Source organism: Ambystoma mexicanum, chromosome 8 (assembly GCF_040938575.1).
Source record: "Ambystoma mexicanum isolate Mex_15411 chromosome 8, UKY_AmexF1_1, whole genome shotgun sequence".
Classification (NCBI taxonomy): Eukaryota; Metazoa; Chordata; class Amphibia; order Caudata; family Ambystomatidae; genus Ambystoma; species Ambystoma mexicanum.
In genome coordinates, this window is record NC_090929.1 from 109339194 (window position 1) to 109364967 (window position 25774).

At 47.4% G+C, this 25774-nt stretch overlaps 1 protein-coding gene across 19 annotated transcripts in view; it reads right to left on the reverse strand.

The window, feature by feature from the left end:
• The window catches only part of GAPVD1 (GTPase activating protein and VPS9 domains 1), a 1092811-nt gene that overhangs the window by 284860 nt on the left and 782177 nt on the right, over positions 1-25774 (reverse strand). For all 19 annotated transcript variants that reach the window (XM_069609416.1, XM_069609426.1, XM_069609418.1 and 16 more), the window contains 2 exons: positions 18731-18808; positions 7959-8081 (listed from right to left, as the gene is read on the reverse strand). In XM_069609416.1, the coding sequence (XP_069465517.1) occupies positions 7959-8081; positions 18731-18808 (201 nt within the window). The remainder of the gene's footprint in view (positions 1-7958; positions 8082-18730; positions 18809-25774) is intronic.

Genomic DNA, 25774 nt, shown 5'->3' on the forward strand with positions numbered 1-25774 from the left:
GGGACTCACGAGCAAAGCCCACCTCTGGCTTCAGAGTGTCTGGCGGGGGCAGGAACTCCCTGTGCTTAGTCTCCTAGGAGACAGGAATGCACCTAAAAGGTTATTGGCCAGCTGGCTGTCCAGCAAGGACAGCCACCCCGCTGGGTGACTGCCAGCTAGGCTGGAATTAAAAATGGGAGAAACCTGCATAAAAGGCAAGGCTTTTTGGCTACAAAGGCAGAGTCGACCACTGGACGAAGGAATCCAAAGAATTACTTGAAGAGGACGCCTGCTGCAACTCCTGGACCGTTGGTTTGCCCGGCGAAGCCGTGCTGCTGTGCTCAAACTACAATTTTATTTCGACTAGAGGAGCCCGCAAGTTTGACCTCTCGCCTTGAGTTGGTGGGACCAATAAACTCCAAAGCCAGCCACCTGGACATCCTCTCGGAGCTGGTTGAAATTCCACTGCAGTTGCTGCTGGAGCCGAATAGACAGGGAGAGGAACACCGGATCATGTGTGTTGCTTTTAAGCTGGCCAAGAGCTTCAGGAAGATCCTCTGGACTCCCAGGAAGCAGGATTGACTGAGCCCGAGCCACCTCAGAGTGCTTGAACCCAGATGCAAGGAAAGCCCATCTCGACAGCCAGGAACCGCGGTGTTGCTATTTGCGGTAGACGCGAGGAGCTGAAACACCAAGGTGCCACTTGTTGAAGATTGCCAGTTGCGGTCGGTGACCGTCCTATTGTAGTGCAGGAGTCCTCAGACGTCCTCTCTTGTCCCCACGACTGAGGCCCAGGAACACCAGGATCTGCAGAGCTGCACAGGAACAGAAGCCATCTGCTACACTTTTCTTCATCCTAAAGGTACTGTACAGTTTAAGAGAACTTACCTCTTGTTGTGTAACTGCACTTGTTCTCGGTTGGTGGGATTTGTTGTGGTTGGCTCTGTAGAGTTGGCGATAGCTTCTTTACTTCACAAGCCTCAACAGCTTGTGGCCCTGCTTTGAATTCTTCTTTTCTACAAAGGACTTCTAAAACACTGTGCAAGACTTTTATTCACCTGCAAGAAGTGCTTCAGCTCACCTAGACTTCTGCCCAATTGACTTTGGCCTAGCATGGGCTCCCTGAATGACTTCTTCCCTCTGACATTGTGTTTCGTCTTTCTTCCAGGAAGGGGTTAACTAACTTCGCATTGGGGGTTACCAAAAGTACTTGCCTGCTTCAGAACATTTGTATGATCCTTTGTTCTGTTCTAATCTTTTTTTCTTTGACAAACTCTTAAGTCTGTGTAAGAGTTTATTTGAATACATGTTACTGTGAATCTCTGGGTAACGCCCCTACAGCTCACATTGACCCCTCTTGAGCTAAGCCTGGCTGTTCAACACGCCACCAGCCCGTTTAGTGCAGACTTATACCAAAGGTTGGGTTTCTATTGCCGGGAGGTCAGGGTTGTCGTAGTGCACCCAAAGGGTACAGCATACGATCTTGCCCAACACTCTTTGATGGTCGTGGTTAGGCAAGATTGTATGCAGTACCCTGCAGGCCTCCTGGGGTTGAAAATGCAGCTTAGTTTTCTCCTTGGCATGGTCTATCAGAGCTATTTGCCAATAGCCTGATGTTAGGTATGTACTAAGCACCTTGGCTGAACCAAGTTTGTCCACCAGCTCACCTGTCCTAGGTAAAGGATAGGCATCAGTAATGGCGACTGCATTTAGAACTCTATAGTCCACACAATCGCAACTCTTTGGATCCTGCCTTTGGTACTAGCACAACTGGACTAGACCATGGACTTGTAAAGGGGTCGATTACCCCAAGATCAAGCATCTTGTTGACCTCTTCCTTTATGTGGGGTCTGACATTCTGTAACCCCTGCTTTTGACAGGAAGAACGTCACTAGTGAGAATCTCACGCTGGCCCCCAAGGGGTCAAGCCTTGTGATAGTGAAAACCGAGGGGCAAACTGATTTAAGAGAATTTTGCACTCCTCCTCCTGTTCCAGTGTCAAATCAGAAGAGAGATTAACTCCTATCTTTCCATCTAAAGGTTGTCCACTGAGGAGGTCATGTAGAGGCTCACTCTCCTCCTCCGGAGCAGAGGCTAGAAGCAAAGCTCCCAGTTCTGGTCTAGAGACATAGGCTTTTAGGTGTTGGTGTCAAAGACCCTGGGGGCCTCCTTAGGATTGCCTAAGTCCACCAAATTATTGACCTCTCCAAGTTTTCCCACAACCTTGAAAGGTCCAATCCATTTCTCCTGTAAGGCCCTCTGCCTTGTAGGTATGATGACTAGAACTAGCTGGTCTTGAGTAAACTCAACCATGTTGGCCTTCTGGCAATGTCAATGCTTCACCAGAGACTGACCTGCTTTCAAGTTATCAGATGCTTCTTTCATGTGCGTCATTCTCCTTCGGAGACCTAACACCTAGTCAGTGACTCTCACTGGCTTGTGGGAAGGAGCATTCTCCAACCTCTCTTTGATTAAGGCCAATGGACTTCTAAGTGGATGACCATAGAGAGGCTGGACAGGGCTGAAGCCAACCCCTTCTTGAGGGACTTCTATATAAGCAAATAGAAGGCATGGCAGTAGAAGATCCGACTTTCTTCTAAGGGGTTCTTCTAAAGCACCTCTCATGCTCTTCATTGTTCTATTAAACCTCTCCACTAACCCATTAGTTTGGGGATGGTAGGCTGTTGAGAACTTGAAGGTCACTCTACAGTTTCTCCACATGGCTTGCATGTAGTGGGACATAAAATTGGATACCCTATCTGAGATAACCTCCTTAGGAAAACCAACCCTGGTAAAAATACCAAGGATGCCCTTAGCCACTGCCTGAGCAGTAATGGCTTAAGGATACCTGGTAGCAGGTCTACCACAACCAATGTAAATCGGTTGCCTGAAGATGTGGGAGGGTTTTTTTTAAAAAAAAAGGACCAACAATGTTGATTCCTACCCTCTCAAAATGGACTCCCACCACTGGGCAAGGCACCAAAGGTGCCACGTTCTTTGCTCCACTCTTGCGGAAAGTCTGACAAGTGTGACAGTTTCTACAGAATTTATCTACATCAGACCCCATCTTGGGCCATTAGAAATAAAGAGAAAGCCTTTCCTTGGTCTTCTTAAAGCTTAAGTGGCCAGCCAAAAGAATCTCATGGGCTAACTGTAGAAACTGAGGTCTCACCTCCTGAGGCACTGCTGTAGTCCCCTGGGGTAGACTCAATAGGCTCGCTGTGAAGGAGGCCATCCTCCCAGTACAGCCTGTGCTTCCCTGGCTCTTGCTCTTTCTGCTGGGAAGTTGCCTGTTGGCGAAGTCCTTCAAGAGTAGGACACTCTGACCTCTGCTGAAATCTGCCCTACAGGGGCCACCTTCTGCAAGCAAAGTCTGCAGCTCAGGATCACCAACTGGGGGATGGTCTTCGAGCTCTGTCATCAGTAGCTGATTCACCATCCACTGGTTGAACCTCACACTCAGCCTCAGCTGGTGGAGGAGTCACAGGTGTGACTGTGGACTGTCCTCTCAGGGATGTCCTGTTTTTTTGCACAGGAGTGTTACTTTTCTTGTTTCCTGAGACCTTGGGTTTCCCCTTTGTCTCTTTCTTCCTGGAAATAGAAGTTTGCTCTTCCTGTGGACTCAGTGTTATAGGTTCCTCTGTAACAACCCACTGAGAGTAATCTAAAGTGAACTCTCTGGCCTTCCTAGTCTGCTCCCGCTTCCTTTTACTGGGAGGTCTCTTGGGGGTGCTTGATAAAACTCGAGTTTTTAAGTCCTTCCTCTACAGAACTCTCCCAGGCACCTCACTTTGTACACTGACAGGCATCCATACAGTCATATTGTTGCACTGGATGAGAGCTGGGAGTATTGAAACCATCTGGATAGGGCCTCCAGCAAGCTTAGGGAGGCCTTTGGGTGTCTTAGCAACACCCTCAGGTTTGAAAAAGGTTTCATCCACCACTGTAATGCTGGCCCCAGTGTCTCTAATGGCAAGGGTCTCCTGACCATTCACAAGTACACTGTCCTTGCAATATTTTGTGCCATCTGGTATAGAGTTATACACATCTAAATGATGCTGTTCCCACAGTCCCAGATACACTAAAGAAACACTGGCTGAGACTACAATGGGGTCTTCAGCCAATAGATGAAAGTTTCCACTTGCCATATGACCTTCTCCCTCAGGGATGAAGGCTAAGGAGGCAGTGTAGACCCCTGAAGGTTTACCCTTTCATCTGGGATCCCCTTTCAGATGGTCAGTTGACCAACAAGCATATCATTTACCAAATGTTTTGACAAATGGGTGTTTCTGCTAACCCCCCCTCTGGTTTGGCACCAGAGGTTTCACTAGACTGACCTGGTTTACCCTTCCTATATTTGTGGCCCTCTTTTGGATGGGAAGATTTAGAATTCTCTTTGTCATCTTTCTTGTGCTGTTTCCCCTTTATCCTTTTTGTGAGTGGCCACAGAATCCTTTTGAGTAGCCCTGTTGGCAACCCACAACTCAGCAGCTTTTCATAGCTTCTTGAGATCAATCTCTTTTGAGTCAGCCAACTGGTGTCTCTGCTCAGGAGAGCAGGCATCAAAAATAGACCGACAAAAATAGATTTCTCTTTCCTTCAAAGGAGTTCACTCTGTAACCCTTAACCCAACCACCTAAGTTTTTCAAACATTCACACACCCAGGTAGCCCAAGGGGTACCATCAGTCTTTGCGGGTCCTAGACCTCTTACGGTACTGGGGAGGAGTTTTCCCAAATCTAGCCATCAAAGCTAGCTTCACATTTTCATACTCCAATCTGTCCAGTTCCCCCACCTCCATTACAGCATCAATTGCAACCTAGGGGAGCCTAGACAAAAGCAGAAGAATCAACTGATTCCCCAGGAAGCCTTGAATCCCAAGAGTGTGTTCAAAAGCACCCAACTGATCCAAAATATAAAGTTCCACATCATACATACTCACTGCTTCTTTAGGCATGCAAGGTCTCTTTGGACTGGAAGACCTAGAGGACTCTGGGATAGAAACATTTTCAAGAGACAATTTCTTCATTTCAAGAGCATGTTGCATTTCTAGTTCCCAGAGTGATGTCCTGAGGTTTGGTTTCAGCTTGGATTTGTAATCTTGAATTCTAACTCAAGTCTAATTTTTCAAGAGACACACATTCTAAACTCAGAGATGGACCTGGTGGGGTCCGAGTGGCCAAAGGTTGAGGCAAAAGGGCTGTTGAGGCAAAGAGGGGCTCCCTTCCTGGGACTCTTCTGACTCTTCCAAGATATCAGAGTTAGACTCTGCATTATCCTCCCCAATATCATTTTCCATATTTCCTGGGTTAGTAGGTGTGACGGGCCTAGTACCCAGACTTTGATTCAACAATCTTGCAATTAGTTCATTTTTCTTTCCTTTAACAGAGAGATTGACTGTACACATCTTTCAGTTGCTCTGTCAAAATGATCAGGGCTTCCTGCCTGATGTTATCCATATCTGGCATGTTCTTTTCTAGTGGAGCTTAGCCTTGTGAAGGTTTTTAGTTGAACAAAAGCAAAGCACATTCTTAGTGTAACAACTCTACAAAATAGCTTCACCGCCTGCCACCAGTTTTATGCAAGATTGTATGCAGTACCCTTTGGGTGCACTATAAAAACCCTGACCTCCCGGCAATAGGAACCCCAACCTTTGGTATAAGTCTGTACTACACAGGTTGGTAGCGTGTTGAGCAGCATGGCTCATTTCAAGAGGGGTCAATCAACTGTAGGGGAGTTGCAGAGATTCACAGTGACAAGTATTCTAATAAACTCTTACACACAAAGTTTCTTGATTAAACAATTATCTATTTAACAGTCAGTTAGAGTAAGCCTTCTTCAGATTGGAGCAATATAATATTAATACACAAATACACACTCTTAATATTTCTAAATCAGTAAGTACCCTTTTGGGATGGCACACATACACTTCCCACACCCTCAGGTGACTTTAGAAACTAGGACACTGTGGACATTAATATACCACTGTTTGCATTTAGAATCAGATTTAAGAGTTTGTCAAAGAAAAAGGCTATTAGAAAAGAACAAGAGATTAAACAAATATTCTGAAGCAGGTAAGTACTTTTGGTAACCCCCAATGCAAAGTTAGTTAACCCCTTCCTGGAAGTAAGGCAAAACACAATGTCAGAGGGAAGAAGAGTCATTCAGGGAGCCAGGCTAGGCCAAAGTCAATTGGGCAAAAGTCTAGGTGAGCTGAACTACTTCCTGCAGTTAAGTAAAAGTCTTGCACAATGTTTTAGAAGTCTTTGTAGAAAAGAAGAATTCAAAGCAGGGTCACAAGCTGTTTAGGCTTGTGAAGTAAAGAAGCCGTCAGCAACTCTACAGAGCAACCACAAGTCTCACCAACAATGAACAAGTGCAGTTACACAACAAGAGGTAAGTTCTCTTAGACTGCACAGTACCTTTAGGTTGAAGAAAAGTGCAGCAGATGGCTTCTGTTCCTATGCAGCTCTGCAGATCCTGGTGTTCCTGGGCCTCAGTCGTGGGGACAAGAGGTAGGACACGTCTGGGGACTCCTGAACCGCAATGGACGGTCACTGAAGGTAACCAGGCAATCTTCAAACAAGTGGCTATTCAGTGTTTCAGCTCCTCGCGTCTACCGCACATAGCAACACTGTGGTTCCAGGCTGTCGAGATGGGCTTTCCTTGCATCTGGGTTCCAGCACTCTGTTGCGGTGGCTCATGCTCAGTCAATCCGGATTCCTGGGAGTCCAGAGGATCTTCCTGGAGCGCTTGGCCAGCTTAAAAGCAAAGCACACTATCTGGTGTTCCTCTCCCTGGCTATTCGGTTCCAGCAGCAACTGCCGTGGAATTTCAACCAGCTCCAAGTGGATGTCCAGGCGGCTTACTTTGGATCGATTGGTCCCACCATCCCAAGGGGAGAAGTTTCGTCCTTGCAGGGCTTCTCTATTGGAAAGAAAATTGAAGTTTCAGCACAGCAGCAAGGCTTCTCCTGGCAAATGGTCCATGAGTTTCAGCGGGCCTCTCTTCCAAGTTCTTCTTCAGATTCCTTCATCCAGTGGTCGTGACTGCCTTCCAAGCCAAAAAGCCTTGCCTTTTATGCACGTTTCTCCCATTCATTCCAGCCTAGCTGGCAGTCAGCCAGCAGGTTGGATGTCCTTGCTGGACAGCCAGCTGGCCAATCTCCTTTGGGTGCATTCTTGTCTACTAGGAGACAAAGCACAGGGAGTTCCCGCCCCCGCCAGACACCCTGAAGCCAGAGGTGGGCCTTTGCTCACGAGTCCCGCCAAAGGCGAAACGAACAAAGGGACCAAACCTGGTTTGGCGCAGAGTAAATCTCAAGGAGGACCTTTCCACAAAGAAATGGGGAAAAAGAAGACCGGGCCATTTTGACAAAAATGGCACAGTTGGGTGCTTTACTGCAGCTGCGAACGCAGCCCGCAGTAAATGCACCCCACAGTAGTTAAAAGTAAACCACTGCCACCAGCCATTCAACGAGGAAAAGGTAACAAAAATGTTACATGAGAAGCTAGACAAAGGGGATACTAAGTAAACCCTCCAGTACCCTATTGTAAGAATGTAAGTGAAGTCAATTTCACTTTACTGCTCTGGGAAACAGTAGTTTATCCAAGAGAAAAACCGTAGTTTATCCAAGAGAAGGTATTTAAACCTTGGGAAATCTAAAAGACTTCCCTGTGCCACTGCACTGATGGTGCTGTGTGACAATGTAAAAAGATGATGCCTATGGAGTTTGTCCGACTCCACAACCAAAAGAAACACAGAGTTCAAAATCACATTAAAATACATGTGAGAGTGGAAAGAAAAAGGTCTCACTCTCTCCAGGCAAAACATTAAAGTCCTAGAGTCCAGTAAAAGAGCTGGGGGTCTCTAAGGTAGAGAGGAATTAGCACATTTCCCAGAATTCTCAGTAACAGTCTATTAGTGTTCCTTCCTGTCCAAATTCTGCATGTTTGTGTTTGAAAATAAAGTGTCATTTACCTGCACTTTCATAGCTCACAATGGCAGAGTCGCCCGGACTGGTTCGCTTCATGGCGTTCCTGTACTTGTCCAGGATGTCCTCTGCTGCTTGCGCTTGGGAACTCAGCCTGGGATTACCATCATCTGAGGTAAAAAAAGACAAGTGATTTTTTTGATGGAAGGTGTCTTTCATACATATTATAAAACAATATTGAACAGAATGGTCAGAAATTCGATAACCAGTGTTAGGCAAGATTGTATGCAGTACCCTTAATGTGCAATACAACAACCCTGAGCTCCTGGCAATAGGAAGCCAATCTTTCGTAAAGTCTGTACTACACAGGTTGGTAGCGTGTTGAGCAGCCAGGCTTATCTCAAGAGGGGTCAATGTGAGCTTTAGGGCAGTTACACAGAGATTCACAGTGACAAGTATTCAAATAAACTCTTACACTCAAGGTTTCTAATCTATTTAACAGTCAGTTTGACTAAGCCTTCTTGAGAAGCGGCAAGATAATAGTAACACACAAATACACTCCAAAATATCTAAATCAGCAGATACCCATTTGGTATGGCACACAGACACTTCCTACACCCTAGGTGACTTAAATAGCTAGGACACTGGACATTAATATATCACTGTTGCATTTAGAGCAATACTTAGGAGCATATCACAGAAAAAGGTTATTAGAACAAAACAAGAGATCTGACAAATGTTCTAAAGCAGGTAAGTACTTTTGGAAACCACCAATGCAAAGTTAGTTAACCCCTTCCTGGAAGGAAGACTAAACAGAAAGTATGAGGGAAGAAGAGTCATTCAGGGAGCCAGGCCAGGCCAAAGTCAATTGGACAAAAGTCTAGGTGAGCTGACAAGTATTGCACAATGTTTTAGAAGTCTTTGTAGAAAAGAACAAACAATGTAGAGCCACAAGCTGATTTGGCTTGTGAGGTAAAAAAGCTATTAGCAAATCTAGAGAAGCGACCAAGACAAGTCTCATCTGAGAGCAAATGAGGCTACACAGCAAGAGGTAAGTTCTTTGACTGTACAGTACCTTTGGTTAGAAGAAATTGTTCCAGCTGGTTTCTGTTCCTGTGCAGCTCTGCAGGTCCTGTGTTCTTCGGCATCAGTCATGGGGCAAGAGGGAGGACGTCTGGAGGACTCCTGCACTGCAATGGGATGATCAGCGACAGAAAAGCACCAACTTCTATTCAGTGGAACTTCGCGGTTTCAGCTCCTCGCATCTCAGCAAACAGTCCAGAGGATCTTCCTGGAGCTCTTGGCCAACTTAAAAGCAATTCACACGATCTGGTGTTCCTCTCCATGGCTCTTCGGTTCCAGCAGCAGTGGAAATACAACCAGCTTCGAGAGGATGTCCAGATGGGCTTACTTTGGAGTTGATTGGTCCCTCCAACTCAGGGGGAGAAGTTGTCCTTGCAGGACTTATCTAGTCGAGGTGATTCCGGAGTTTCAGCATAGCAGCAGCGGTTCACCGGGCAAACCAGCGGTCTAGGAGTTGCAGCAAGCATCTCTTCCAAGTTCTTCCTATTCCTTCGTCCAGTAGTAAACTCTGCCTTCCTAGACAAAAAGCCTCACCTTTTATGCAGGTTTCTCCCATTCATTCCAGCCTAGCTGCCAGTCAAACAGCAGGGTGGCTGTTCTTGCCGGACCAGCCAGCCGGCCAATCAACTATGGGGGCATTCCTGTAACCAAGGGGATTAAGCACAAGGAGTTTCGGGCACCTCCATCACTTCCCGCCCCGCCAGAAACGCAATAGCCAGAGGCGGGCTTCACCAGTGAATCCTGCCAAAGGCAAAATGAACAAAGGGACCAAACCTGGTTTGGCACGCAGAGTAAATCTCAAGAAGAAATGGCAAAAAAATGAGACTGGGGCCATTTTGACAACATGGGCAACCATAGGTGCTTTACCGCAGCTGCAATTGCAGCCTGTGGTAAAAAACACAAAATGGTAGGAAAAAGTAACCCACTGCCACCAGCCATCAATTGTAGAAAGGGTAACATAACAAATGTTATATGAGAAACTAGACAAAGGGGATACTAAGTAATGCCTCCAGCTTCCTATTGAAAGATATTGTGTGCTGGTCTAGAAAGTTACAAATGTAAGTAAAGACAATTTCACTTCACTGCATTTGGAAACAGTAGTTTAACCAAGAGACTGCATTTAAACTTTTGGGAAATCTGACGCACTTCCCTGTGTCACTGCACTAAAGGTGCTGTGTGACCATGTAAAAAGATGATGCCTAAGAAGTTTGTAAGACGCCAAAAGAAACAGCGTTCAGATTAAAGAAAAATACATGAGAGTGGGAAAAAGGTTTCACTCTCTTCAGGTTAAAAAATAAAAAAATCTTAAAGTCCGGCAAAAAGAGCTGGGGGTCTCCAAGGTAGAAGGGAACTAGCACATTTCTGAGAATTCTCCCCAACACGAAGATAATGTTGGTATCTGCTAAAAGGAATAGATGGAACAAGTTACTTACCTGTAACTGTTGATCTCCAGCATGGGTCTGGCATGGATTCACATGCTCATGAATATTCCCCGTCGTCAGGCTGTGAATCCTCGGTAAAGAAAAAATCTGTATCAGTTTCGTTTCTGATCTGTCTTTTAGTAGTAACCAATCACTGGTCTCTGGGTCATACTGCCCCCAGCCAATGACTAATGACTGCCCTCTCCCTAAGCCCCGCCCCTGGCAGCCATCCTCAGATTTGGTAGCACGTAAAGTGGCAGCATGACCAAGTGAGGAGCCCCAGAGGGGTAGGAGCGAGGGTTCGCATGTGAATCCATGCCAGACCCATGCTGGAGAACAACAGTTACAGGTAAGTAACTTGTTCCTTCTCCAGCATCGGGTCTGGTATGGATTCAAATGCTCATGAATATAAGAATACATAGCAGTACACACATGCACAACCACGGGAGGTGGCAAGGCTCAACATTAAGCATTACATAAACTCAACATTAAGCAACTCTTATCTCCTCACCAGGCCCACTTTCAGGCGAACAGGTTGCGCAGCACTGCTTGGCCGACTCTGGACTCCTCCCTGGAATCCCAGTCGAAGCAGTAGAATTTTGTGAAGGTGTGCCTCGACCTCCACGTAGCAGCCCTGCAGATGTCCAGCAGGGGTACACCAGACAAGAACGCCGTAGTAGCAGCGATCGCTCTGGTCGAATGAGCTCTCACGGCCGGGCAACGGTCGGTTTGGTAACCGATGACAGTGCATGATGCAGCCGGAGAGCCATCTGGAAATGGAAGCCTTCCTGAGGGCCTTCCCTTGATTCACAGATCCAACATTCACAAAAAGTTGTGATGTCTTCCGAAAACTCTTCGTGCGGTCCACGTAGAACTTCAGAGCTCTTGCTACATCCAGCGAGTGCAAAGTGCTCTCGGCCGGCGACGAAGGCGACGGGAAGAAAACTGGCAACATCAAGGGGTCGTTGAGGTGGAAGTCTGACGGCACCTTGGGCATGAAGGAGGGGTGTGTCCTCAGCACCACCCTCGTCTCGTGGAAAGTAAAGTATGGAGGCTTACAGGATAAGGCCTGGATCTCTCCCACTCGTCGTGCGGAGGTGATGGCCACGGGGAACGCCGTTTTTCACGACAGAAATTTCAATGGTGCCAAATGCACAGGCTCGAATGGCGGCCCCATGAGCCTGGTTAGCACCACGTTGAGCTCCCAGGCCGGGGCCCGGGCCTTCACCGGCGGGAACGATCAGAACAATCCCTTCATAAACTCCTTCACCAGGCAATGAGACCACAGGGATGACCGTCCCGTAGTTCTGGTGTAACGGGAAATCGCTGCAAGATGGATCTTGATGGAAGCGTGAGCTAGCCCCGCCTTGGCCAGCGACAGCAAGTACGGCAGCACTTGAGGGGCCTTAATTCACAGAGGGTTAATCTTCTGTGCATGGCACCAGACAGAGAACCTCTTCCACTTGTGCCTGTAGCACTTCAGAGTTGAGGATGCCCTGGCCTTTGCAAGCACCTCCTTGCAGTCTGCTGGGATATCGTACCCTCCAAACTCTAGTCCTGCAGGAGCCAGGCCTGCAAGTTCAGCAAGGATAGCGCCTCCTTCTCTGGAGAGAAGATCTGCATCTGTCGACAGTCTGACTGGGGGGGAGCAGAGGGGGATGTGGGACGCTGACAAGTCCAGAAGGGCCGGGAACAAGATCTGTCACGGCCATGCCGAAGATCATCCTGCACTGGGACCGCTTGAGTTGGTTGATGAGTCGGAGCAGCAACGGCAACGGAGGGAACGCATACAGGAACAGGCCGTCCCAGAGGAACGAGAAAGCATCGCCCATGCTCCTCGGCTAGGGAAAACCTGCTGGTGAACCTCTGGCTCTTGGAGTTCGTCGCCGTCGCAAACAGGTCGATCTGGGGTTTGCCCCATCGTTGGAAAAGCCGATCCACTTGATCCCGACGCAGCTCCCACTCATGGCACGAGTGCAGCTCCCTGCTGAGTGAGTCGGCAATGACGTTCTTTATTCCTGCTAGAAGAAGGGCACCAGAAACATCCCCTGGGCGACGGCCCAGTGCCACAGATCCTGGGCCTCCTGTGACAGGGCTGGGGATCTGGTGACTCCCTGCTTCCAGATGTAGAACATCGTGGTGGTGTTGTCGGTGAAAACCCTCACCACCTTGCCTTTGAGGGACGGGAGAAACAACCTGAGGGCCCAGAACACTGCTCGTAGCTCCAGGATGTTGATGTGGAGTGACCTCTCCTCCGGGAGCCAAAGGCCTCTCACGTGCAGATCTCCGATGTGCGCTCCCCATCCCTCCAGGGAGGCGTCCGTCGTCACCGTCTCTGATGTACCAGAGTCTGAAAGTCCTTGCCCACCGCGAGATGCGCGTGGGTGCCCCACCATCGGATCGCTTGGCGGAAAGCCTCGTTGAGCAGGATCCTGTCTTCGAAACTGCCCGTCGCTTGTATCCAACAGGCGTCGAGGAACTCTTGTAGATGACGCATCTGTAGCCTGCACAGGCGCACCAGGTAGATGCATGAGGACATCATTCCGAGCAGGAACTTGATGTATCTCACCCTGGCCACGTCTGTGGCCAGCAGGCGCTGCACCTTGCCCAAGATGGCCTGCGTCCTTTCCTCCGACGGCGAGGCCAATCGTGCCACTTTATCGAGCTTGTTCCCAGAAACAGTGCGACCTGCGACGGAACCAGGTGGGATTTCGAGTAGTTGGAGAACCCCAGGTCTGTGAGAAGCTGGACGGTCTCTGCTGTGTGTGCGACGGCGAATTCTTTTGTCCGTGCACGGATGAGCCAATTGTCCAGGTAGGGGTAGACGCGGATCCCTCGCAGGCGCAGCCGCGCGGCACTTGGTAAACACCCTCGGTGCCGACTTCAGCATGGACGGCAGGGCCTTGAATTGGTACTAGGAATCTGAGAAACTTTCGGTGTCCTTTTAGAATGGGGATGTGGAAGTAAGCATCCTCCAAGTCCAGCAACAATAGGAAGTCGCCCTCCTCCAGCTGTCCCAGCACATGCTGGAGGGCGACCATCCTGAACTTTTGCGCCTTGATGTACTTGTTTAACCGCCGCAGGTCCAGGATGGAGCGCCAACCGCCTTTTTTTTCTTTCTGAGAGGAAGTACCTTGAGTATACTCCGGAGCCTCTTGTGGACAAGCTCGATGGGACCCTTCTAGAGCATCGCCCTTACTTCTAACAGCAGTTGAGGGACGTGATTTTCCTTCGTGGCCACAGGAGGAATGCGGGGGCACTTTAGAAATTTGAGAGTGTGCCTGTGGACCAAGCATCCAGCACCTAACGGTCGGTGGAGATGGACTCCCACACGCTGACGAACTTCGCCACCCGGCCTCCCACCGGGATGCTCAGGTGGGGGCCCGACGCTACGGCCGGATCAGTCCTGCTTGGAGGCGGCCTTGCCACCTTGGAGGCGAGATCCTCCTGACTTGCCGCGTCCTCTGTAGGCCTCCTGCAACGAGGAGTGGGCCGCCTGGAGGTATGGCGAGGAGCCACCGCCGCCAGATCCCTTGGAGGCACCCTGTCTGCCTCCGGCGTTCTGAAAGGGCGACTGTCGTTGCTGCAACACTCCCAAGGCCCGAGCCGTCTCCGTGTCGGTCTTGATGGCCTGAAGTGGCTCATCCACTGTTTTTCCAAACAGGTTGTTCCCGTCGAAGGGCATGTCCAAAACTCTGGTTTGCATGTCCTGGCGGAAATCGGTTGCCTTGAGCCATCCCCGCCGAAGGCAAACACTGTTGACGAATTGATGGAATCCGGTGTCAGCGATATCCGTGGCCACCGTTAAGGCATGGTCCAAGCCACCTCACCTTCCTGCAGGATCTCCAGGGCCTCTGCCCTCTTGTCGTCCGGTAGGAAGTCCAGCAGGGGAGCGATCTTGTACCACAGCTCCCTTTCGTAGTGGGCCACAATCGCAGGGGCGTTGGCCGCCTTGATTGTCGTCGCCGCAGACGAGATGACTCGTCATCCCATGGTGTCCAACTTCTTTCCCTCGCGGTCAGGCGGTGAGGTCGAAGTTGAGGATAACGCTCCCGCCGCTTTCTTCTTGGCCGCCGCCGAGACGACCGAATCCGGGGTCGGCTGTGCCCTAGGGCACAAAGGGGTGGAATCGGGGACCTGGTATTTCTTCCCGTACCGATCCCTCTTGGCAGGCATCGTGGACGGGTTTTTCAGGAGAGAAAGTCCCTCCTCCTAGATGTCGTCAATCAATGGTACCGCGAAGACAGTCTTCCTCTTGGCCTTGCGCCGCTGATAGAGGAACCCTTCCTTCTTCTGTTCCCCAGGGCAGAGCTGAAAAAGCTCGGATGCCCTGGCAATCATGGCGTGGATGGAGCCAATTTTGTCGGTCGGGGGGGTCCGAGGGAGCAGTGATGGAAGGCCCGTCCCGTTGTTGCCTCCGTCATCCGTCCCCGTCGTGGCCGTATCCGTTCCCGTGTCATCCCCCAGGACAGGGGAAGGAGGCGAAGGCCGAGCAGGCCACGAGGGCTGGCAAGGCAGGGGAGGATGAACTCTCCTCCGCTTGTTCGGAGGGCTTCCCGACAGGCCTGGCTATGGTGGGTCATCCGTTGGGGTGAGGGGCAATCTCGTCCTTATCTCTGAATAAGGTTTGGATTGCCATCAAAATGGCCACCGAATTGTCCTGAGGCTCGGGCCCCGGCTGAGACGGGTGCGATGGTTGCTCGTCCTCCACTGGAGTCTCGTCTGCGCCACCGTCGCTCTCTTCGTCCGCCTCCTCGAACCTCTTGTTGAGGCCCTGCACGACTTCAACCAGCTCCTCCTCAGAGGCTGCATCGGTGTCCGTGATGGCCACCGCCCCCCCTCTTTTTCCACAGGGGTCTTATCGATGGGCTGAAAAGAGGATTCCCTCTGTGGTGGCAGGGAAACTCTGGGCCCCGAGGTCGCCTCCACTGGGTTAGCCTCCACAGGCTTCGCCAGGGCCGCAGTGACTCCCTCGATAGAGGCCTTCTCCTGGTGAATCAAGGCCTTCTCCACCTTGGGCGCACTTAAGGCCTTCACCTTGGGGGAGGGGTCACTGCCTCGCTCCCCCTCGGCTGATCCCTTCTAGGCCGACCGGGGCCTCTCCAGAAGCTTAGCCGGGTTCTCAGATTTTCTCTTTCCCCGAGCCAGAGCGTTGGCTCGTGGTTGATGGCGTCTGAGAGAGTAAGCCCTGCCTGGCAGCCGAGGAGCCCGACCCTTCGTGCTCCCGGTGCCCGTGGACCCGCGATGCTTTGACTTCTGTTGGGCCCCCGTCACCGGGGCGCCCTCACAGGACTTAGAAGACCGCTCAGACTCCTCACTTGCTGGGCCCTTCTCCAGCCAGCTGACGAGGCGGGACCGACAATCCCTCATAGTCCGCTCCGACAGGTTCTTGCAAAACACACAGTCCTTTTCCACTTGTGTCTCGTCTTCGTGAAGGCAGTAGAGACATCTCGAATGCTCGTCCTCCTTGAAAACATTCTGTAATCCGCATCCTGGACAGTTCCTGAACAGCTTGGATCCGGGTGACGAGCTTCCCTTGTCCTGGGCCATGTCCACGAGGTAGGCTTCAGATCTTCTGGAATCTTCCACGAAGTTTAACTCGACGAAAAACCTCGCCCTTGAGGGGCGTAGAAAATTCCGAAATGGGTCCCAGTTTATCGGAAGTAGAAACGGTGGAGCTTGAGGCTCGATTGACCGAAAAAAACTCCTAGAAAAAATGCTAAACGCAGTAAAAGCTCGAGTGCTATAGCACTAGGACTCCCAACACTTGAACGTGCGGTAAAAATCTGAGGATGGTGGCAAGGGGCGGGGCTTAGGGCGAGGGCAGTCATTGGCTGGGGGCAGTATGACCCAGAGACCAGTGATTGGTTACTACTAAGAAAGACAGATCAGAAACAAAACTGATACTGATTTTTTCTTTACCGAGGATTCCCAGCCTGACAACAGGGAATATTCATGAGCATGTGAATCCATGCCAGACCCCATGCTGGAAAAGTGGGATCGTCACAAACCTAGGTCTCGTGGATTACATAAATACTTACAAATATCTTGGTTTAGTTAGGTCAACTGCAGGGGACTACAGGGACATTATCGAGAGTAAAACTAGGAGGGCAATGCAAATTACTTCCTTGACGAAGAACTTTGCAAAAGAACATACTGGTTTTTCGCTCTGTTGTATTCTGGTACTGTATAGGCAATGGTTTTGTTCCACAGTCTTGTATGGGTGAGAGGCTTTGGTGATGAAGGAAATAAATTGGCTTGATTTGACTGAGGCTCATTTTTGGAGAAATGTGTTGGATTTACCCAGGGCAACTTCCATTGAGTACCTACGTCTTGAATTAGGCCTGTTGGCTCTAAGATCCCAATTGTTGAGACGTAGGGGTGCTTTGATGTTAAAGGCCATCTCTGGCCCTAGCTGCCCATTACTGGTTATGCTGGCCAAATCCTAAGGACCTGGCGTTCCAGGGGGATCCCCAGAGCCATTTGTACTGCGATTGATTGGGCCCCTGCTCTGACTATCTAACACTGAAAGAAGTGTTTGGCAGACATCTAGAAATATGGGACTGGCAGTTTAACTATGCGCACCTCTCCAAACTGAAAGGCTACAAATGTGTAGCATGGGTGGTGCATTGTTACATGAAACCATAATTGTACCTGCTACTTTGCCCCAATCCGGCAGTTCGTAAATTCTGCATGAAAATGCGCACAAAGCAGTTACCTGTTCGGGCAAGGGTAGGCGCAAGGTTGAAACTCCCGAAAGAGGAAAGATTCTGTAGAATGTGCAGAATTAAAAACCAACTTAAGAGTCCGTCAGACACGTCCTTACAGAACGTCCTTGTATGGGTCTACTATACATGGTTCTGCTGGGGCATCTGGTCCACAAGCTTGACTCAAAAAAATCTGAAGCGTTCTGGACCTTTTGCCTAAACACTGATTCAAATAAGACCCATTTCGCATTATATAGGGTGTGGAGAAGAGTTGTCAGCTATCGTAAGGACTAAAAATAAATGTGCATTGCTGCATCAATGAATGGTATGGGGAAATTGTATGTCATTTAGGTATATGTTATGTATATGTTATATTTTTAGGAAATGAATTCTATGCTTGACTTTTAATTAAGAATGAGAAATTAATCATCAAATTGTGCAAAATAATAGAAATTGTAAATACTTTGTATTTATTTTAATATGTATGATATGTGAATGGAATATTGATTGTAAAAGTTCTTGTCAGAACTAAATACAATAAAATAAATAAAATAGAATAAATAAAATAGAATATTTAAAGGATCTTTCTGCTGGAAACTCAAAACAGCTATATGTACATGTCTCACTCCGCTTAACAAGTGGTTTTTACCAAACAACTTCGCTCTTTCCTCAGATTTCTGCTTTTTCCACTTCTTGCTGACTCCTGTTTTCTTCCTGTCCTGACAAATTCCTCCTGTACATTCTTTCTCAATTATCTTCTTCTGGAGCTAGTCCCAAATTACTGGAGTTCCTAATCTGACATTCACAGCTGGGCAGTTGAACATGAAAAGCAGTGTAGAAGGTGCTACAACAGGCCAAGAACCTTCCCCAAGCCAATCAAGCTTGCAGGATCAGGACCTCCCATCTTGGCTTGGGAAAGGTCCAACACTCTGAATGACCAGAGTTAAAGTCCAACCAACCACCCTCACAAGAAATAAATGAGCACAACATGACCCAACAGATGAGGACCTGACAGCCACCAGCAGTGCAAAGGCATAGGAAAAAGCTCTAAAATTATTACTGCATGATCTGAAGAGGGACTTTAAGGCAACAAATGGAGCTCTCAATGTACATGAATTACTAGGCGCAAAGTAAAAATAACTCTTAGGAGTTGCAAATGTACTTCAAAACCCACATCGGGATCCCAGGTTTCAGCTAAACTATACACAATGAAACTTAACAGGATAGAACATTTTAAAAACGTTTGTGAACTGTGGACCTTAAAAAGAAGCAAAATGATATGAAGGCATATGGTCCAGAGCTGTTAAACATGTAACATCCTAAGGGATGGGGGGGAGGAGGAGGAGGTGGTGGTGGTGGTATCAATAGGGTGGGTGCATTTTCAAATAAGGGTGTCGCAGCTGTGGCAGGCACAATACCTGGACTGTAAAGGGGTCGGGTGATTACAGGAATAAACAGACGGAGGAGTCATTGCAGAGTACAGTTACTGCAGGAGAAGAGCGACTTCAGAATACACTTGTTTTCAATGCATGCTCAATACTATGTGGTTCGCTGTCCTGGTGCCAACCCAACAGTCTATTCCAAGCATTAAAACAAGAAGGTACAAACCTTGCAGTGAGAACCTATCGGGCCCAAAGTCATCTCGGTCTTTGTCTGGTTTTTCCTTCTTCCTGAAAGGTATCGGCGCTGAAAAATAATCTAGTGTCAGTAACTAGAAACATTAAAGGAACAGAGCCAAAATGAAAGCCCTCAAAAGGAGTCTTGCTATAGTGGCATCAATGAACAAATATATTTAAAAAGAGCCCAGCAATATTTCATAGTCAGACAAACAAGATTGTCAATAGTGTGTGCAGTGGAAATGTACAGCACCACACCAAACAGGGTTGCTTTGAAAAACACACTGTCTAGTTTGACATTGTTGTTTTACGTATGTATTAAAGTTAATTGTCATGCTGATAAATCCATTCTTTTTAAAGTATTTACATTTTCTGAAAACATTTTCACCCTCCATTCTGCTACTAAACACTCATCTTTTCCAATTTGTAAGGTTAGGAAATATGTGGCTGCAATTGTTCCAGTCGGGTCCACCTGCAAAATGTAATACCAGAACGATATAGACTGCAGATCCCTTCACAAAACCTAACAGGATGTATGAAGACAAGTTCTAGAGACAGTCACAACTTGCATGCGGTGACAGACGATCTTTCAGTCATGGTCACAGAAGCAACTCAGCCTTTTTTGATGCAAGGATGCTGATATTTCAAGAGAAGGTGACTTAAACACAAGCTGGCGGCTGTTAGACAGTGTTTCTTAAGTCCAACGGCTTAGTAAAACCATTAAACTGAGGCAGTACAAGACTCCACTCTGTATAAGGCTGTACCACCCAAGTTCAGGGTAACGTAGCCAGAGCAGCCAGGCTGATTTTAGGAGGGAGATAGGGCTGTAGAATCAGCACAAAGGAATGATGATATACATATGGTCCACAGAAACACTGATACTATGTACTGTAAAAATAAAGGATTTATTTTATATACAAGCAGACCAAGAGATTCCTGGGTAAGTACTCTCAAAAAGCAGATAAACACATAAAAACACTATGCTTTAAATACACAGATCAAAACACAGACCTTATTTAGAACACCTAACAGTATTTCTAGGGGGTAAGACCATATATTACATTCCAATTACTTTCAGTAATGCAAGAGTGGTAGACCCTGTCAGTTATGCAGTGACACTAAACAGGAAATCGCATAATCAACCAACATGCAAAAACAGAGTCAAGGAACAGTATATACCTCTACTACTTTTGTGATAAGACACAGTTATACTAGGAGTAAGACCTGTTTGGTGTAATCTACAATTACAGTTGCTTTTCAGCTCAGTGGAATACAGTCCAAGATAAGCAAGCACTCTTTACACTACTTTTGAACGCACCAGGCATACCAAGGTCAGGTACACCTAAAGGAACACTTAAGGAATGGCGCACAGCTATTCTTGGCAGGTAAGACCTAATGTTGCAATATTCTATTACAGTTTGCTTTTCAGATCAGTTCAACACAGAATAAGGTAAGCAATAACTAACTTGTTTTACAATGACAGAGCTAACACCAGGTAGGCCAAAGCTATTTACTTTTTAAAGGTGCTATCAACAACTTAAAGGTAAGTATAACCATAGGCAGACTTATTCTGGACAGGCTAACAGCAAGTCAGGGGAAGCAAGACCCAATTGGGGACACTCGTACATTTATCCTAATGGGAACAGTAAAGTGAAACCAACAGTATTACTTCTGGGGAAGAGGCATAACCATTTCACAGGTGAGTAACTTAAACTTCTATATACTTTTCAGAATAGTGCAACACATTCAAGATAAGTAAGAACTTTTGTAACGGCTCACTCTCAGAGTTAGTTACCAACTTCTTTTACAAGTAAGTAACTTTTGCACACTTGTTATTCTTTTACAGTCCTTATACTTCCCTTATTCTATAGCATGAGTTCAATCAGAGGCAGTAGAGGGACACTAGTGGTCAAGGTGGCAGCTGTAGGCAGGGTGAAATAGGGTTCAATTGCAGGCAACGTTAAGAGTTCCAAACAAAAAGTATTTCACTTTAAAGTTAGTTGAGGGTTCAGGGACTTCAGAGGAGACACCCTAGGAGGATTCCGCAGTGATCCTGGGTGGACTGGATGAGTGGCCTCCCAATCACAGAAAACACTCCAAAGCTATACAAAAATCACAAAGGCTTAAGGTAGGTAAAAAAACCCAGCCAACACAGTACCTCAGCACAGAAGAAGAGTTGCAGCAGAAGACTTCAGGATCTACAGCCAAAAACGTGGTCAATGGATTCCTTTGTCAAGAAGACGGAAGGTAGGACTTTGGAAGGACTTCTGCAGCAGGGACAGGAGAAGGCTCCAGGCAAGAGTTTCCTTGTGGCTGGATGTGGCTCTGGATTTGGCACCTTTTCAGGAGCACAGAAGACCGAATATCGCTGGTCGGATTTTTGTAGTTTGCAAAGTCCAGCACTCTGGTGAGGGGACTTTTTGGAACTGAATCATGCCTTTTGAGGTCAAGCACGATGCCCACGAAGTTTCAGCAAGATTCGGAATTCGGATGACTGTGCACCGTACAATGGCTCAAGGTCCGAGGGTATATGGATATTGCAGCCCGCAAGGTCACAGCACAGCAGGTCTCGAGTCTAGTGGGTCTCACCAGGCTCTGAGTCAGGGTCGTCGTTTTTGGAGTCCCCATGTCGATTGGAAGGAAGGGCTACAGCAGGCTCCAGTTACACAGCAGGCTCTTCGGTCGCTGGAAATCGCAACTGCGGTTTCTTTAACTTCCTCTTTAGTTTTGGTTCCAGTTGTTGACTACCTCTTCAGCTTCCAGGATCGGACTTCTATGCACAAACCCAGCCAAACAGCCATGCAATATTCAAACTTGGGGGTGTGGGGGGAGTTGGCAGTCCTTTCAGGACAGCCAGCCTTACAGTTTGAACTGGATTCTTGCAGTCTGGCTGGAAGACAAAAGGCTGCAGAGATTCGGATTCCTCCCTCAATACCCCCATTTACAGACACTCTGGAGCCTGGCCGGGGAATCCACAGGACTCCCGCCGGAGATAAAAATCAGACAAAGGAATTTCCCACGCTAGATGTCAGGTGAAAGAAAGGACAGGAAATGCTAAAATGGCCACAAAAAAAAAAAAGACTGGGGCATTTTTCGTAAAAATTAGCACCCATGGGTGCCTTAAACGGGGCTGTGCAAACAGCCAGCAGTAAAGGTGCACCAAATTAATAAAAAGGTTCACTGCCACCTGCCATTAAAAGGTAATTTTGTCCTTTTAACATAAATGTTACATTTAAAATGATAAAGGGTACACTTAGTATTTACCCAGCACTCCCCACAAGGTGGGGGTGATGGTCTCACCTAATAAAATGTAAATGGGATCCAAAGATCCTTTCTACCCTTGGGAACTGTAGTTCTCACAAGGTTAGCCAGAGAAAGTTAAAAAAGGGAGCCCCTAGGGCAACCCTGCAACAATAAACACTTATTGCCAAAAAGTTGTCAAAGAGGATAACTTTTAAAAGACACTATGCAGAGTCTTAAAAATGATACCCATCAAGAGTAAAAGACTGTGTGGAAAAAGGTTCCTACTCAGTGAGGTATATGGAAAAATAATCTACCAGTCCAGCAAAAAGTTCTGGGGTTGACACAGGTCAGGAAGATTTTTCATGGATATGAAAATCTTAGCAGACAACGGCCACCAAAGTTCAGAGGCTTAATGCAGAAAGGAGACCGCTGCACTGAGGTAGCCCATGAGGGAGCTGTCCAGTACATCCAGGCAGTTCAGGGACACGTCTGAAGGATCTTGGGGGATGCAACATCGAGTAGGCATCGAGACAAGTTGGTCCCAATTTAAAAAAAAACGGCTGAAGCACAGACAAGTGTCTTTCGAGATCTTGAAAAGAAGCAGAGCTTAACCGGGCCACTGATTGGAGAGGATGTGGTCCACTGAAGTCCTCGTCAGCGGGCTGCTCTTCATATTAGGATTCTTGGCTCGAATGTAGATTCGAGGAATGTCTACATGAGGAGTCCTCTTATCCAGATCCAGAGCTTGAAGCAAGTCCAAGCCCACCAGTGGAAAGGATCTACCATAGTCAAAATAGCCAGCATTTGTTTTATTTGCTTATATAGCGCACCGACCTAAGTGTATCTGGGCGCTTTACTTAAGGAACAACATGGTTATGAAAATTATGCGAAATACAGAAATATTTACAGTAATAGATACGGTAATATACAGAAGATATACAAAATAAGGAGAAAATACAGTATGTACAATGTTCATGCGATACATAGCTTAGAATAGTAATGCACTGAGCCATAGGCGGTCAGTAGGCGAGGCATACTTAAGCTATGGGCTTAGTCAGTAAGGTAGTTGGGTCCTGGGGTCACGGTAGAGCATAGTGATAGTTTGTGAGAACAGCCGAGTGTTGGGGAGAATTCTCCAGAATGGCTAATTTCCCTTACCTACTGAGTACCCCAGCAGCTTTGCTGGATTTCTAGAATTTATTTTTTTCACCTGTTAAGAGTGAGCATTTTTCCCCACTCTTACACGTGTTTTACTGTGTGTGTTTAACATTTTTGGGTTCATAGACTGTGGAGCCTCACCTACTCCATAGGCATCTTTTTACTGTGTGTTACACAGCACCTTCAGTGCAGTGACACAGTTGTCTTTTTCAGACTTCCCACTTTAGACTCCATTTTCTGGGGCGGACTACTGTCTCCCAGAACATGTAAAGTTGTCATTGACTTTATAAGTCTTTTTAAAACTCACAGACCCAGTACAAACTATTTTACATAGAGTTCTGGAAAGGGTCAATACTTATCCCTTTTTATCTGTTTCTCTTGGAACATTGTTTTGTTCCCTTTTCATTAGGACTTGGCTGATGGCAGTGGTAACTACCCTATTTTTCCTACCACGGTTATGTTAAAATAGCCCTGGTATTTTTTTAGGCTATCTTGGTAGCCTCGAACTTAAACCCGCTAGACCATATATGTTTGTATATGGTTACGGCTGGGTTTATTCACCATTTCTTTTTGTAAAAGTATTTTTCGTGTTTTACTCTGCGCGCCAAACCCGGTTTGGTTCCTTTGTTCGCAGACCTTTCGCGGGCTTCTACACAGAAGCCCTCCTTAGGCGCCTGAATGTCTGAGGGGGACAGGATGTGAGGGAGGGTTTTGAGACTCCCCCCACAGGTCCTCTTTAGAGACCCATGTCGCACTCTAGTATGATTGGCTGTGGCGACTGTCCCAGAAGGACCGCCACCCTGCTCTGTGATTGACAGCCAGGCTGTGTGAATGGGGGAAAACTGCATAAAAAGCTGGTCTCTGGGACTGAGAAGGCAGTCGCCACTGGATCGAGAGATCCGACGAGAAGCTGACTGAAGAGGACCTCTACCACAACTGAACCTCCCGGTGAAGCCCTGCTGCGGGTCCGAATCTCCAAACTTCGACAGGGAAGATCTGCAAGGAATCTTCTCCCCTTGAGCTGGTGGAAACAACCAGTTTGCCAAACTGTAAGCCAGGCCTCCCTGCTCTGGTCGAATTTGCTGTACACAAGTACAGTGAACCGGATAGCCAGGAGGAACGAACCCTGCTTGCGTTTTAAAGAGCGCACCTTTTATTTGTCGCTTTGCTCCGTTGCTGGTTTCTTCCCTGGGCAGTGCAGGACCATCCAGTTTCCTCCTTGTCAGTCCGACAGTCGCTTCAGGAACTGTGAGCCTGCAGGACCTGCCAGAAACGTCTGCCGCAGCTACAGCATTCTTCTGCTCTAAAGGTACTGTGCTAACCCGGTTGTTCGTTTCGTCCAGCCGTGGTGAAAGTGTGTGAAATCTTTCGCCAATCCCAGGGCTTGTGCTTCTCCATTCTTTAAAGTAACTTTTTGTCCGACCAACTTCGTTCTGAACTCTTGGCAAAGACTTAACCGTGAACTACCCTGAACTGTGTGATCCTCTGCAAGGACTTTGGTCCGTTGACTTTGGCCCTGGCCTCTTGATTTGATTTCCTCACTGTAGTTCCTTTTTCTAGATTGCCCTGCTTACTTGTTGGTGCTGCTCAACTTTTGTCTAACTGTCTTTCCCTCCCTTTTTATTACTGGAGTGCCATTTTGCTGACACTTCATTTTGAGCCTAACTTGTCCAGAATCTATTGGGTGTGGTGTAGTGTATTAGAATTGTGATTTTTCAACTGCTTGGTAATGGTGAAATCTTTAATAACTGGTGTAAATAAATGTATATTCTTTTACTGAGAAATCTTCAGTCATTGCTTATTAAAATCATAGTAATTGCTGTCCTTTGCTAACTATTGATACTGCTCACTTTACTCTTGAGATAAGTCTGGCTGCTCAGACATCGCTACCACTTTACTGTGTAGTACAGGCTTGTACCAAAGGTGAATTTGTACTGTCACTTGTAGTCCTAATTGTGCGTGGTTTTCCCAAAGGGTACTGCATATAATTCTACCTAACACCAAGTTTTTACTATGTTCCGGAATGAGAGTAACATTGGGTCTGTCCTTAGTGCCGGTGGTGGCTTGTTCCAGGCCTTGGCCGCAAGCACCGGAAAGCTGGAGCCTTCTGCTTTGGACAATTTGAATTTAGGAATGTTGAGACAATGGGCATAGTTGGCTCTGGTGGATTAATTCCTGGAAAATGTGTCCGTCAGATACTTGGGGGCTGAGTTGTTAAGGCACTTGTGAGTGATCATGAGTGTTCTGAAGGTGATCCCATCTTGGATAGGGAGCCAATTAGTGTTGCATCGGATTTGTGAAATATGATTGATGCGAGAAATGTTTAGGGCAGTTCTGAGTGCATGGTTTTGCAATACTTGTAACTTGTGCAGGTTCCTTTGGCTAGTGCCAATGTAGAGTGTGTTGCAATAGTCCAGTTTGGACAAAATCAGGGCTCATGCAAGGGTGATGCAGCTACTAGCGGACGAGAAAGGTCTGCAGGCCTTTATCAGTTTTGAAGTATAGGCCGTTGTGGATGAGGTGGCGTTAACTTGTCTTTGTAAGGTTAGTTCAGAGTCTAGATAGAAGCCTATGGTTTTGGCTTCCTTGTAGAATTTGATAGGTTTCCCATCAATATCGAAGGCGGAATATTTGG